At 32.8% G+C, this 14,530-nt stretch overlaps 3 protein-coding genes across 5 annotated transcripts; all 3 read right to left on the bottom strand.

Annotated features, from left to right (window-relative positions):
* Window positions 1-961: 961 nt before the first annotated feature.
* Window positions 962-2,374, bottom strand: LOC105435723 (probable receptor-like protein kinase At5g24010). Its single transcript, XM_011658054.2, has one exon. The coding sequence runs from the start codon at window positions 2,372-2,374 to the stop codon at window positions 962-964; it is 1,413 nt and encodes a 470-aa protein (XP_011656356.1).
* Window positions 2,375-3,006: 632 nt separating this feature from the next.
* On the bottom strand, window positions 3,007-7,681 carry LOC101215189 (mitogen-activated protein kinase homolog MMK2). Its single transcript, XM_004138422.3, has 6 exons — window positions 7,202-7,681; window positions 5,790-5,919; window positions 5,202-5,339; window positions 4,247-4,579; window positions 3,905-4,088; window positions 3,007-3,546 (listed from the first exon to the last, which is right to left on the bottom strand). Exons 1-6 carry the CDS (start codon window positions 7,354-7,356, stop codon window positions 3,374-3,376), a joined length of 1,113 nt encoding a protein of 370 aa, XP_004138470.1. The 5' UTR covers window positions 7,357-7,681; the 3' UTR covers window positions 3,007-3,373.
* Window positions 7,682-10,817: 3,136 nt separating this feature from the next.
* Window positions 10,818-13,627, bottom strand: LOC101216555 (protein BPS1, chloroplastic). 3 transcript variants are annotated; one of them, XM_031887484.1, is made up of 3 exons: window positions 13,285-13,478; window positions 12,657-12,707; window positions 10,818-12,143 (listed from the first exon to the last, which is right to left on the bottom strand). In XM_031887484.1, exon 3 carries the CDS (start codon window positions 12,099-12,101, stop codon window positions 11,097-11,099), a length of 1,005 nt encoding a protein of 334 aa, XP_031743344.1. In that variant the 5' UTR covers window positions 12,102-12,143; window positions 12,657-12,707; window positions 13,285-13,478; the 3' UTR covers window positions 10,818-11,096. The 3 variants fall into 3 exon arrangements, with proteins under 3 accessions (XP_031743344.1, XP_004138476.1, XP_004138477.1); XM_004138428.3 differs by lacking the exons at window positions 12,657-12,707; window positions 13,285-13,478 and adding an exon at window positions 13,485-13,627; XM_004138429.3 differs by lacking the exon at window positions 12,657-12,707 and having other exon boundaries at window positions 13,285-13,530.
* Window positions 13,628-14,530: the final 903 nt, after the last annotated feature.

The raw sequence follows: 14,530 nt of genomic DNA on the forward strand, positions 1-14,530 counted from the left end.
ATTGATATGGTTACAAAGGAGTAGTTCTTGAAAACTGTTCTAGAGTTCCCCAAGAGTTATTGGCAAGGATTAAAATGTGGAGAGATGATGAAAAATAGACTGCAAGGAAAAATCCGCTAAGAGCGATCAAAATTAACGACGATCGGATTGAAACTAGTTTAAGTTGACAGTTAGACCTAATAAGCTTGAAAGTAACTGATAATATTTACATGAACTTAACAAGGCAAGATTACATCCATCAATAAATGCTGAGACATTTTGTTGTTTACTTTTTATACTTCATAATTTCCCCCCTATGAACGTACAGATGGAAATATCAGAAATTCAAAATCGTTATTCAATAATTTAAGGGCAGCAAAGGATAAAGAAAAATATCAAATTTCATTCTAAAGTTAGGTTTTAATTTTAGATTTTTAATGTCGTCAAAATCATCGTCTACTTAACTTCTTCATGAACACATCAAGCCATTCCAAAAACACTACAATATGTCTCAAACTTCTAAATTAGAACTTTCTAATAATATGTAAACAAGTGCATATATTCAAAAATACATGATGGTTTTATACCAAGGAAGAAGTTTTTTTTTTTAAAAAAAAAGTACATGAGATGAGATTTTAACCTAGATCTAAAGTAGGCTGGGGAACATGTTCTCAGCAAACTACAATTACTGACACTTCATTGGTTCTGTATATATTATATAAGGAGTACATAGTTGAGAGAGTTCAAGCACCCTGAACTCATGTTAAATCCGACTAAGAAAACTACATAAGTAGATGTATTTATGCCAATTTCTTGAGATTGTTCTCTCAATAACTTACATAATATCATTACACTCAAAACAAACTTTATGTTACAGATTTCTATTATAGCTTACTTGCTTTCAAATACAATAATTCCACCACCTTCTATATCTAGACATTGAATAAACTTTATGTATCCTCAAGTTTGAACAAAGCTTTAACTAGGAATTGACTATTCCCATTCCCATGTTAGATTTAACTTTCCAACTATCCACAACAGGCAATTTCGACCACGAGAAAGAATCTTCCCTTCTGATTACCTTTTGACGCAACATTAGCGACACAATTACCACCAAACACAAAATCACTATATAAGGAACTAAATTAATGGTGTTTCCTTGACATCTCTTCAAAATCATCTCAGTAGAAAGGTTACCATCAAAGCTACCTAAAGAGTTATTCAACTTCATGATCTCAATTCCATTTAGAAGACCATCTATAGCATATGGAACACTCTGGTTAGAGCTTCCTATACTAATTCTAAGAACCCCTTGTTGATCACCACTGACCATGAAATCAAGATAGAACGCGGTAGAAAGTTCCCAATTAGCAGCGGTTGAGAGATCGAAATTCTCATATGCCATGTGTCCGTTAACATAGATATTGAAAAACAGAAAACCAATTGATATACTTGCAATATCACAAAAATGCAAGCGAACGATGTAGTTGTATCCATTGATAGCGGGGAAGGTCCATGTCATATTGGTGTTCGGAATCGATGAATTTGTACTCTTGATCACTCGAGCAGAGTTGTAGACATTATCGGGACAAACTTCACGACTTGCCCCACCTTCCTGATACTTAATTCTTCCAGTAGTATACACTTTCTTTGATCCATTATTTGATTCGAAGTGTTCATCATCAGGAACCCAAGTCCTCCAAAAAGAATCATTGAAGGGAGTAACCTTAGGCCCCCCAACATTGACTCTATACAACACTTCACGCCCTTCCTTGGACAACCCATCAACATTTCCACTATGTTCATAACTCAAATATTTTGCAGAATCAGCAACAAGATCTTTTGGTGCAGAAATAACTTCAATCGCATTAACAAAAGCGAATTTCGATTTCTTAACAGGGACGAAGGTAATTTCAAGAGTTTCAGTTCCAACCCAGATAAGAAACTCCTTAATTCTAGGGTTTACAGCAGAGACACCACTAAAATTACTCAAAACCACATACCCATTAACCAAAACGTGAAATCGAGCACGAATGAGGTCCAAATCTGAAGAGGTAAAAGCTTGGAAATGGAGACGTACCATATGTGTGCCTTCGTCTTTGATCTGAAACTCGTACTTGGATGGCATCTCGAAAACGCGAGCTGAATTGTAAAATGGGGGCAAACCTTGATATGGGTGTTGATTTGTGAGAGAGAAAGAGCGGGGGGAAGAGAGAAAAAGTGAACTTGAAGAGGAGGAATCGGAGAGGAAGATGCGATGATCGACGGTGGACTTAAGGGTTGACCCACAATCGATGAGGTAGTGATCGGTGGGAGAGAAGTGGGAAAAGGAAAGAATAGGGATGGTTGATGAAGAAAGTATGAGAACAAAGAGAATTGGATTCAGAAACTCCATTGGGAGAGGAATGAAAGTGGAGGAGGAGGAAGAGGAAGAAAAAGAAGATGAAGCCGCGTATGAAATAATGGAACCAACCAATCACTTCATACAGCTAAGATTTTGAAGACGAAGTCCACTTCTACATACTTTTACTTCTCTACAATGAATTTTGTAATAGCAAAAGTGAACACAACTCCAATGCAATCGAGCAGGAGCTATCAAAATACATCCAATAGTCAAGTGAACCGACTAAAACCGATCCACCGATGATCACTTCAGTTTATATGGTTCAAATATTCCAAAAACAATTTTTGTAACCATCAATTTCGGCCCCACTCATAGAATAATGCATAATTTTGAAGAATACATATAGAATGGAGGGATATGAAAATCGACTTAGTTTTACACTCAAATCACAAAATCTTCTTAAAACAATTACTCTATATTAAATCTAATATTTAGTGAATAGATTAAATCCCCTATTTTAAAACTTTTTGTTTTTGAATGGCCAACCTAATAAGCTTTTAATTCTTCACAACATTTCATTGAAATCAATATTTCCATCTTGACTTTTCAAACTATTTTCATCCCTTATGTAATAACCATGTCTACTACATCATCCTTTAACTCTAGAAATCACTTATCAAGAATAATAATAAAATAGTATAAAAATATATTAATATAATTGAAATCACGTAACCCATACACGGTTGCTAACGAGATCAAAGATTTGAATCTTCGTGAAACAAAAATTAGTAAGAAAAACTTATTCTATCATCACTATCAAATTGACAAACTGGCATACGACAACTGCACAAATCAAGAGAGCTTCCAAGAATGTCCAAAGACTCATTCATGGATCTATTTTACATCCCAAAACAATGCAACAAAAGAAAGAAAATGGGAAAAGAATGGACAGCTGAAATCGCCCAATTTACACCAAGTTGGTTTCTGGGAAACACTTCATGGATCTTGTCCTTCATCAGTTAAAGGAATACAACAACAAACACATGATCCTCAAAAAGCGGGACCGGGGTTGAACCTCAAGGATTCCCTCCATACAAGTTCCTTGATGTTTTCTTCGGTGTACGTTGGTTGCTCGAAATCGAAACTGAAAGGCCTTGGACATACTGGCTCCTCATTGATATCATGAAGAGGTGCTAAATATGGATGGCACAACGCCTCATCAACTGCAAAGCATCAAGGTTCAATGTGATCATTCAAAAAAGTACAAAATCTTTAGAATTCAAGGACACAGTTATACAACCTATGGGATAAGTCCTGCTCAAGTAAGGTCGTAAAAAGTAGTCTTTGTATCACGAGAATATATGTAGTACCAATGTGACTATTATATGTACTACCATTAAAAACGTACATCCCCATAAAAATCTGAGGCATGGCAAGTTATCTTATATTTATATTATCACAATCAAGCAGATAAACACCAAATCTTATCTTGTTATACAGTGTTTTAGGCTACAGTTTTCCAAATATCCACAGAGCTAGAAGAGTTGGTTTAGTTGTATAAGTCACTAAATTGAACTATACCTGTAATGCGCTTAGTAGGATCAAAGACTAGCATCTTCTCAAGCAAGTCAATAGCAGCAGGAGACATGGTGGGAAATTTAGAGGAAAACTGTTGCTTGGGGAAGTGAGGAAGATGCCTAAAATATCTTCTTGGATTGTCACTTCGTAAGAATCCAAGACTCGATTCATCTGGTGACCCAATGAGCTTCACAAACCAAAAGGAAAACAAGTGTAAAGTCAGATTAGAGGGATTTTCAAGGCTTTGCCACAAAATTGGTCTTTAGTTTATTGTCATTCAGTACCTGAAGTTGGGAAAGAGTGAAAAATAGGAAGATCAGACATTCTGATAACTGGCAAACATACCTCAGTGATAAGTTTTAGCTGATGAACATAGTCTTTTCCTGGAAACAATGGTTTTCTGTGCATAATTTCACCAAGTATACAGCCAACAGACCAAATATCTATTGCTCCAGTGTATTCTGAACAATTAAGGAGCAATTCGGGTGCACGATACCACCGAGTAACAACATACTCGGTCATAAAATCAGTTTCAGAAGTTGTCCTTGCAAGGCCAAAGTCTCCAATTTTTAAGTCACAATTTGCATTGAGGAACAAATTGCTTGGTTTCAAATCACGGTGTAGAACATTAGCAGAATGCACATATTTTAGCCCTCGTAACAACTGATATAGAAAGTACTGCATATCGAAAAATTGAAGTACTGATAAGATTCGAAGAAGCATCAACAAAATCATACTCTTAAATATAGGGTAACAATCCCAACTAAGCTCAACTCACTCCATACAGAATACACAACTTAGGAAAAAGATAATAATCATTAATACTTTATGTAGGTGTTTCATCTTTTTAATCAAGAAGTATCATATCCCACCAACGGAAAAGGGTGTAAATTTTCCATTTTTCCTCCTACAGAAAGATTAAAAGGAAAAAGTGATGATGATAAGAACAAAACGAAGTTGAAAAAAAATTAGAACACAAGTTATGTCAATGGACCGTTCCAATTGTAGGCTTTCTTCAGTTTCTCAAAGGATATTTCAAAGTCAACTCTTGATGAAATTGGTAAGGGTTTCTAGAACTAATAGATGAGCCATAATATGATTATTGGCATTGATATCTTTGATCTTGTGACATGTGAAAAACTTTTCAATATGATAATAAAGCGTGAAAGAAGAAAGTGAATTATGAAGTGAGTAAATCTTTTTGAAAGTAACATTTTTTGTTGTTGAAATTCATAAACAATACAATGTCTAATTAAAATGTTTATAGTACTGTAATTGCAAGAAGATGAGAGATGCCAACCCGGCAATGGTCATCAGTCAATGATTGGTTGGACCGTATAATCTGATTTAGATCTGTGTCCATTAATTCATAAACAAGGTATACATCATTGAAATTCTCCTTCTGAGGAGGTCTTATAATATCTCTGAGAGCAATAATCTGCAGTTGAGGGGGAAAAAAAAAGTTAGCCCACATGGTCATATAATTGAAGAAATATTATCATATTTGGAAAAAGAATTTGGCACATAATTTACAATATTAATTACATGAAAAAAAGAACCCAATAAATAATGGTTGTTAAATTGAAATGTGAATAAAAATGTACAAAAAAATTTATCTTTTAGTGTAGGAACTAAAAATGATAAAACTCACTGGAAATACTCAGATGTATTCTATCAAGTGATCGTGATCAACCAATAAATTTACAGAAATCAGAGTGAGAACTGAGAACATGAAATAAACTTCTTCAACTATTTGTTAGATCCCTTCGACTAAGGCTCATACTTTATATGGAGATGGATACCCCAATAGGGAGAGAACTAATAGATATAATTATAACAAATTAGATAATGTAAAAAAGATCTAAAATGACATAGACACTGAAATTACATTTTCATGATCCATGTGTCGAAGAAGCTTGATTTCTCGTAAGGTCCTTTTAGCATCAATTCTATTGTCAAATGCCTTGCCAACCTTCTTAATTGCAACATCTTCATTTGTTTCTGAGTTCAAAGCAGCACTGAACAGAACAAACAAGTAATGTCTTGCTTTAATTGTTGATAACTTTTGTTAACAAAACAAACTTTTATTGAAAATAATGATAAAATACGAAGACATAACAGAAAACAAGTCTGCAAAAGGAGTCCCAAAACTAGATATACAAACGAACTCCAATAAAAAAAATAAGACCAAGATTATTTACAAAATCTTTAATGAAAAAATGTCCAAAAAGAAGGTTTCTCAGCCCTTCACAAGATCCTAAAAAGAACCTCATAAGGTTGCCTCAAAAAAGAATGTTGGGGTGGAAAAAGAACAAAAAAATCTAAAGCTGTTCATGATCACAAGATCCTACAGAAAATTCTAATGTTTGATGCAAGAAGACTCTTGCAAGTTCCACATTGAAGACATTAGAATTACTAAAAACTCTCTAACTCAGATTGAGTAAAAGCTAAAAGCTGTTGTGGTTAAAAGATCAAATTTACTAATTTAGTTTAAGCTTGTTGGTGTTTTCTTGATAACTAGGAGGTAAGGAGATCACACTCCTACGATGTCCCTCCCCAACTCATACCGATAGTCCACTTCTATATCCTCACGTTAATTCTTGAGTACAAAAGTGAGGAGCATAGAGAGTGTTAAAACTTCAAATATATTAAAACATTAATTTACCTTTAAATTAATCAATATTGACTTAATTTTCTGGGTGAAAATATGATTTAACGAAAACCTCGATGAGAAGTACATCTGAACAAGACAATGTCTATATTGATTGCCTAAACATGTTTAAAATTTTCTAAATTGATCTTACGATTCTTACCAAGACAGAACCTAGTAAATTGCAGAAAATAGAGAAGATGGGACACTTTAATAATGATATAAAACAAGATAAAAGGAAGAATTAGGGAAACTATCAGAATCAGCAAAAAAAAAAAAAAGAAGAAGAAGAAAGTTTCATCTTTTACAAATAAGACCCTTTTCTAACTGGATCGATACCGATATGGAACAGATATAAAGAGAAAAAAGAAGCGACTCAAAATTCAAAAACAATCTCAGAATCAGCGCATCCTACTAAACTCATAAACTCAAAAGAACAAAGGAAATCAACAAAAACAAAATTAAATATATATCCAGAATTCCCGAGCAATACAGGTAAAATCCATCTTTTCAAATGAATTGGAAAATCTCTACAGAAAGAATCCAAAAGATCCATGAAAAATCTCCAGAACTCCCAAGTTTAACAGAATGAAGAAGAAACAATAACGAGCAAAAGCAAAAGGAACAAGCAGAGAAGATAAGCTTCATACCACACAATTCCATAAGCTCCTCTCCCAACTGGCCTGATGGGTGGAGTATACTTCCTAGAAACTTCAAACAGATTCCCATACACATTGTATTGAATGTATTGACCACCATGAGTGGGCTCTCCCCTGATGTTCTGATAAAAAGAGCTGTTTTCCATTAACGCTCCCAATCGAGATTAAGGGTAAAACCCAAATAGCAAATTGGAAAAAGGAAGATGACCCAATTGAGATTGAGAGTAACAGTGAAATGGGGTGTTGGAGAAATGGGAAAATTCGAAGGGGTGAGTTGAAATTAGCAGGAAAAAAGCGCTATAGGCGAACAGTTTGTGTTGAAGTATTGAGCGAGTTATAAGAGAGATGGTGAAAGAGAGAAAAATGGGGAGAAGTTGAAAGGAATACGGAGTATAATTTGGAAGACTCGGAGGAGACTGGGCGGCCATCGTGTGTATTTGCTTTCTCGTTCGCACTTCCATGGACGACTTCGATCAAACTCTCTTTTTTTTTTATAATTTGAACGAGACTTTGATTCTTTTTTCTTTTTCATTTTCATGATTGACTACCTAATCTTCAGTTTACTTTTTTGAATAATTATCTCTTCTAAATATTGGAATGAGATCAACATTCACAAAATCTAATTAATCTAATTGTATCAAAACCAGTGAAATTCAAATTTATTTTAGCATCTTAGTTTTAAATAAATAAAAATAAGTAATACGATAGTAAAATAAACTTCCTTCAACGATAATCGATATTGACTTTACGTAAAAAATTCAATCTCTAAATTTATAAATTTAATATCTTATTTTATATCGAAATCTAAAAAGATATGTAAAGCAATTAATAAACTTAAATTAAACGTTAATTAATAATGAATGATTAACACAAACCACATCATCAGATTCTTTTAATAAAGAAAAGTTATGTTGTTGTGTGGTATGTCATATAGAAATTAATGTAGTCATTGAACTAATACTACAATAAACTAATTAATGCTAAAATGACGTGGTTTTTAAGACGCGACTTACTTACAAAAATATGCATAAAAAGGTAAAAATAATCTAAGAATATTGGAATAAAGTTATAAATACATTTAAGAAAAATTTCACAAAATCTATATTTTATCTAATATTTCTAATTCAATACAAACTAATGTGAAGAAGACGTCAAAAGTGGATGATAAAAGAGAGAAAGAGAGAACACGAATTTATATTTTATAGCATATATAATAAGGATTAAAAATGCACTTCTTTGACAATATAGCAATGCTTGTTATTATGATTATAAAAAGGAAATTAATAAGAGGAGTGGAAAAAGGTCAATGTAAATGGCTGACCAAATTTGGTGGAAACCAAATTGTAAATATAGAAAGTAGGAATTCAACAAAGGAGTTGGAATTGTGGAAACTAAGGGAACTTTGATTGAAATTTCACTTCCTTTGAATGGAATTGACTCTTATGTTATTTAATTTAGGTCTAAATCAACTTTAAACTTCAATCATGAATGTGATTATAATATAATGAAATTTGTTAAGAATGTCATTTTTTATATTTACTTCTATAAAAATGACGATAATTGAATTTAACCCACATGATAGATATATTTGATGCACTATTGACATTCACTTTAACATACATGTGATAAACATTTGACACATATTTGAAGATCTTGATATACTAAATATTTGAATTGATGATAAAAGATTGGAAAAAGAAAAATATATGCTTATGTGGTTTTATTTTAAGATAGAATAGAAGAGTTCAAACATCTAACATCTTAGTTGAGGGAATATGTGTTAACGTATCTTTGTATTTGAGAAAAAATTTCCCTAACGCTATTCTGAATGGACCCTTCTAATGTATATCTTCGAAAATGATTACATCCAAATAGGTAGATTATTTCTCAAAGTCCAATTAAACTAAAGGATATATAAAAAGTTATACTCTCAAAACTTAATTTGGAATCAACATAGACAATATTATGTCAATGGACATAATCAACCATTACATGCATGTGCAATGAATTGATTTTTTCATATAAGTGATCGTGTTTCATGAACATAATTTGTCACTAATATATCTTGCTTTCATATTATGTCAAACACACGTAAAATCTTCAAAACATTATACATATGATTTTGTTAGTCTTTGATATTAAATACTCTGACACACTAAAGCAAGAGATGGTTATAAAATTAATGTTCAACTAATTTGATATAATTTAAAATACCACTTCGTTCTCTACCTATGACTCAACTTTACTCTATATACTTTCAAATCTTAAATGTCTCTCGTTCGACTATTTTCTTATATAAAATTCATTGTTATAATAAAACTATTTTCTTATATAAAAATTATTGTTATAATAAATCAACTTTAAATAAAGATTGTTGAGTCTTGTATGAAATTTGTAAATCGTCCTACGATAAAAAAAATAAAAAAGTATTTTAACCTAAAATTTATTACCCACAAGTTTCATTCCCATTCGTATGTATGAATAGTCACCACTAAACCAAAATATGCCATCAAATCATATATTGGAAAAACCATATAAGATTAAAAGGAAAAAAAAAAGAGAGTATTGATCACAAATTCTATGGCTTTTCTCCATGATGACACCACTTGCAAAAAGACCCAAATATTGATTATGACTTTGCCCACTTGCAATTTTTTATTTATTTTTCATTTAATATGTTTTCTAAACAATGTAAATGGAAGAGTCCAATGCTCTTCCAAAATTTGGTTATATCTGCCAACCCAACAAATGAAGTATTACCTACACCACACGCTTTCACAGCACGTGTGCCAACCTCAATTTTTCAGTTCTTTTTTGTTTCAAAAGAAAGACCATGGAGAAGTCTTTTGTATTCATTTTATTTCAAATTTGATGGTTCGTCAAATTCTCAAACATATTTTCTCTCATAAATATTCAAAGTAATTGAATCTTTTTTCCTTTTTTCTTTTTGAAACTATATTTGAAGAGTTTGTCATTAAATAATATATTATATGATAAATCATAAGAATAGATCAAATGTAAAATTTAAATTTCAAATAATGAAGGTTATTCATATATTTTGAGTAGGTTGATTGGTGTCAGTTTTAGGCTAAAAGTGGTGTCAACTGCTGGCACGCCAATTTATGAGAGAATTTTAGACTTTAATGCAAACTGTGTTGTCCATTAAATGACTTGTATGATGGGTTGAGGTCCTCAGTTTAGCTTGAGTGTGGTTTTCTTTTTTTAAGATCCAAAAAACGCTTTGGAGTTGAATGGTTGAACCCTCTGCCAATCTTAAAAGAATCCATCAAACTCATTACAATCGAGTTAAGTTGTGTAAAATGTCGATTTGTCAATTATCATCAGCATTGATGTCAATTACCATTGAATTATGTAAATTAATTCAATAGAGAGAGGAGAAATCGTAGAAATGAAACAGTTCCTCCAGGTGCCATCTCCAGGTCCTTCCAAGTCGCACCGTCAAAAACCTGTATTGGTGTCTTGGTTTACATTAGATATTTTGAGTTGAATGTTATATAGACAACTTTTCTCTCTATTCAATTTCAAAAATGAGAAAAATGGAAAGACAAATGAACAATCATATTAACAAGAGCCAAACAGAAGAATATGTAGAGAACGGATGCTCAAATATAGAAACCCACATTACACATTTTCATTTCAAAGTTCAAACTTACAAGACCGTAATTAGCAATACAACCCAAAAGCATTTCTAATATAACTAAACACTACATTATTACACTATACTATGGTTAGTTAATATATTTCTGTAGTAGAAACACAAGAGACACCAACCCATCCCTGTACACAGGTTTAAGTTAAGCTCTGCCGTAATCGTCTGATTGCTTGTTCGACTTGTTCTTTTCCTTGCATTGACTCCATTTTAAGTTTAACAACCCCTTAGGTTTGATAGCAAAGCATCGCGTCCTGCCAAAACAATTTGGAAAAAGTTGTCGACTTCCTTTGTAAGCGAATGTAGATCTTTTGATAGTTTCTCTGTCTTTCCTCCCAATTCTGATATGCTGTTCTTCAGCAGTTGAGCTTCTTCGACTTCTGGCTTCTCTGGGATCATTTGTTGAAGTTTGCCTACACATTGATCAATAGCCTCAAGCTCCTTCAGAGGGGTGAACTTTCCACGTGCGTATATACTTCTAATTTCACTATTTACATCATTCTGCAAGGAGGAGAAAGTTTGTCCCCACAAATATGTATTGGCTATATCCAGATCAAAGAGCTTTGGGGAGCTTAAGAAGGCAGAGGCGAAGACACTGCACACAAAAACTGTCTGTACCTTCACCCCGTACAAAGCCTGCATCAGAACCTTGCCTTTGGCAGAGTTCTTAATTTTTGGAAGATCAAGTGATTCTACAAGGCTGTCTAAGATTACACAACAACTCTTAATTCTAGAACTTGTGGTGGTGATGTTCTGTCTCCACTCTTTTAAGGAAGTACGAGCTCTAGCAAGTCGTTCTGAATCAGCAGAATCCAGATTATGGATGACACACCGGAGCATGAGGTTGCTTTGGTTCAAGTGTGAAAGCTCTGAGCTAAGAGCGTTACAGACATCAAGCAGTTTCACACTGATGTCCAAATAGACATCAATCAACTTCTCATTCCAATCAGGGACAGGGAGGTCCAACTCCTTGATAAGATTTTTAACATCACTGTGAGTTTCACAAAGCAATTCCATGGCTAATATCATCCAAGAAAGGCTAAGAACGTCATCCTCACCAGATGGATGGAGCTTTTGTAGTCTTTCAGCTAGGCTTCTTTCAAAAGCATTCAATATATCTACAAGTTTTGAAGGTAAATTTGAACCTTTGGGAGATCTCATGCGGAAGGGATTCCCAAAGGGGAAAAATTGTCTGCGTGGTGGTTCATGTAATTGGCTCATCGTGAACTGAAGTATTTATGAGATCTTGATGTTATGTAATGACTGCAGGAAAGATCAGATTACGTGGTAAGGAATAATTTGTTGAACAAAGGAGGTAGAATGCTTCAGGAGTACTTAAACAACAGGAATAAAACCATATTGATCAAAATATATCAAGTTTGAATCGAATTACATGCAAGTTCATTCTTTAGAATTTTGTATTTGAAAAATTCATCTACAAGCAACAGCAGTAAAATCTCCATAGAAAATATGCTTTAAGATACACATAAAGATTGAGAATGGTACTGTAGTCTACGCATAAGAGGTCTAAACCTTCTTACAAGTATCCAGATCTCAAGATTTTAGATTTTCTAGCAACAGAAGAAAAAGTCAAACCAATTCTTTTCAGGATTTGCAGAGCATCAAATAACAAAAGACAAGAAACAAAATCAAATAATTCACAACTAGGTCAGCAAATTAAATATGAGGGTGGAGGATACCGCTCTAAGAAACAACCAATCGCAACATACAGCATAAGTTTCAAATACAATACAGGAAAGCAACAAAGATTCTTACCATCTATAGAACTTCATAAAACATACATCTTCAACAATAGATCTACAGATCCTATATCAAAACCAATATTGACCAAAATATATCAAGTTCAAATTACATGTAAGTTCATTCTTTAGAATATTGCACTTGAAAATCTCATCTACAATCAACAGCAGTAAAATCTCCATAGCCAATTTGCTTTTATGACATACATAAAAGATTAAGAAACGGAATTGCTATGCTTAATCTCCATCCCAGATCTCAAGATTATACGTTTTCTAGCAATAGAAAAAAAAAGTCAGCCCAATTCTTTTCAGGATTTGCAGAGCATCAAACAACAAAAGACACGAAACATAATCAAATAATTCCCAACTAGGTCAGCAAATAAGCTACAGAAAAGCAACAGAGATTCTTATCATCTAAAAATCTTCATAAAACATACATCTTCAACAACAGATCTACAGATACCATATCAAAACCAACACAAAATACAAAAACAGTAAACAAAGTCTTGAGATCTAAAATTTTACCAAGTCTTTCAACAGTCAACACACTTCCATAAAGCAAGCGAATCCCATAAAGAATCACGAAATAGAGATCTAAACCTAACAATTACGAGAAACCAAAAAGTATAATAAAAATGGCTCACCTAAGCGTTAGAAATACGAATTGTTATAATCTAAAGATAAAACAGCACCGGAGTTCTCGATAGTTGGCACCAAATTCATCAATGAAAAGAGGGGAAAACAAAAAAAGAAAATAGAAAAACAAGAAAAGCTAAAAAGGATCTCAACAAGCTCAGAAATGAATCCAATGAACCAAAGATATTGAGGAGGAACGAAATTATACCGATTGTTATTGAAGGAAGGGAACTGGAAGTTTCAGCAGCGTTGAAAGGTCGATATAGAAAAATCAGGATGAGGAGAGTTTGATAACGTTACTAGTGGGTGACTGAAGAGGATATGACGTGGCGGGGTTTGATTGGGGTATGGGAAGTGGGTGAGGGGGAAGGAGGGTTATGTTCAATGGTGATAAAGGGGAGGGTATTTTGGGAAAGTTGAAACGTGAGGGGTGTGATAATACCGTGTGAAAAGAGACGGAATATGCTAACATCAAACAAACAAACAAACACGAAAACTTCATTTTTGTTTATATTTATTAGGGTTTCTTTCACAATTTGATTTTGCCTAACTTTTCTAAATTACCCTTTTGGGTTTTTTTACTTTTCTTTTTAAAAGTTATATATATATATATATATATAAACAAAGGCGTTTAATTTGATCGAGTGTATAATATTTTTTTGTTAATAGAATCGAAAAAATCTATCACTCATTTGCTAATAGAAACTCTCAAACATGAATAAAATTGTTAAATGATATGAAAAGTGTATTTACTTTTTAAAAGAGAAAGATACAAATTGTGGGGGAGAAAAAAGTAATTTGAATATATTATTAAAAATGTTAGGGTTAGTCCGTTTGTATTCAATTGTGGTATTCTAATTGTAAGCTGTCGCCACCTTTGACAAATACACAATTGCCACCAACTTTTCCAAATGGCTACATCTTTTCTTTGAACTTATCAACTTTTAATAATTCAACTCCTCAACAAATAAGAAAAGGACAAAAAAAAAAAAAAACAATTGAATAATTGAGTTTCTTCATCAAGTGGGCCATTTTTATATATTTTTTTTTGGAGAAAATCATGAAATGAAAAAAATAATAAATAACAATTTGAAACAGAGTAAATAAAAAAAATTTGATTTACAGCAAAATCGCCTTACATATTTTTTTTTTACTTTTTTCAGTCGATTTTATCGAAATTCGTTTCTCTTTACTAGTATTTGTATAGATGAAAATAGTGAAATATAATTTGATCTCATACAATATATTTGCAAA

The sequence above is a fragment of the Cucumis sativus genome, chromosome 6 (genome assembly GCF_000004075.3).
Source record: "Cucumis sativus cultivar 9930 chromosome 6, Cucumber_9930_V3, whole genome shotgun sequence".
Classification (NCBI taxonomy): Eukaryota; Viridiplantae; Streptophyta; class Magnoliopsida; order Cucurbitales; family Cucurbitaceae; genus Cucumis; species Cucumis sativus.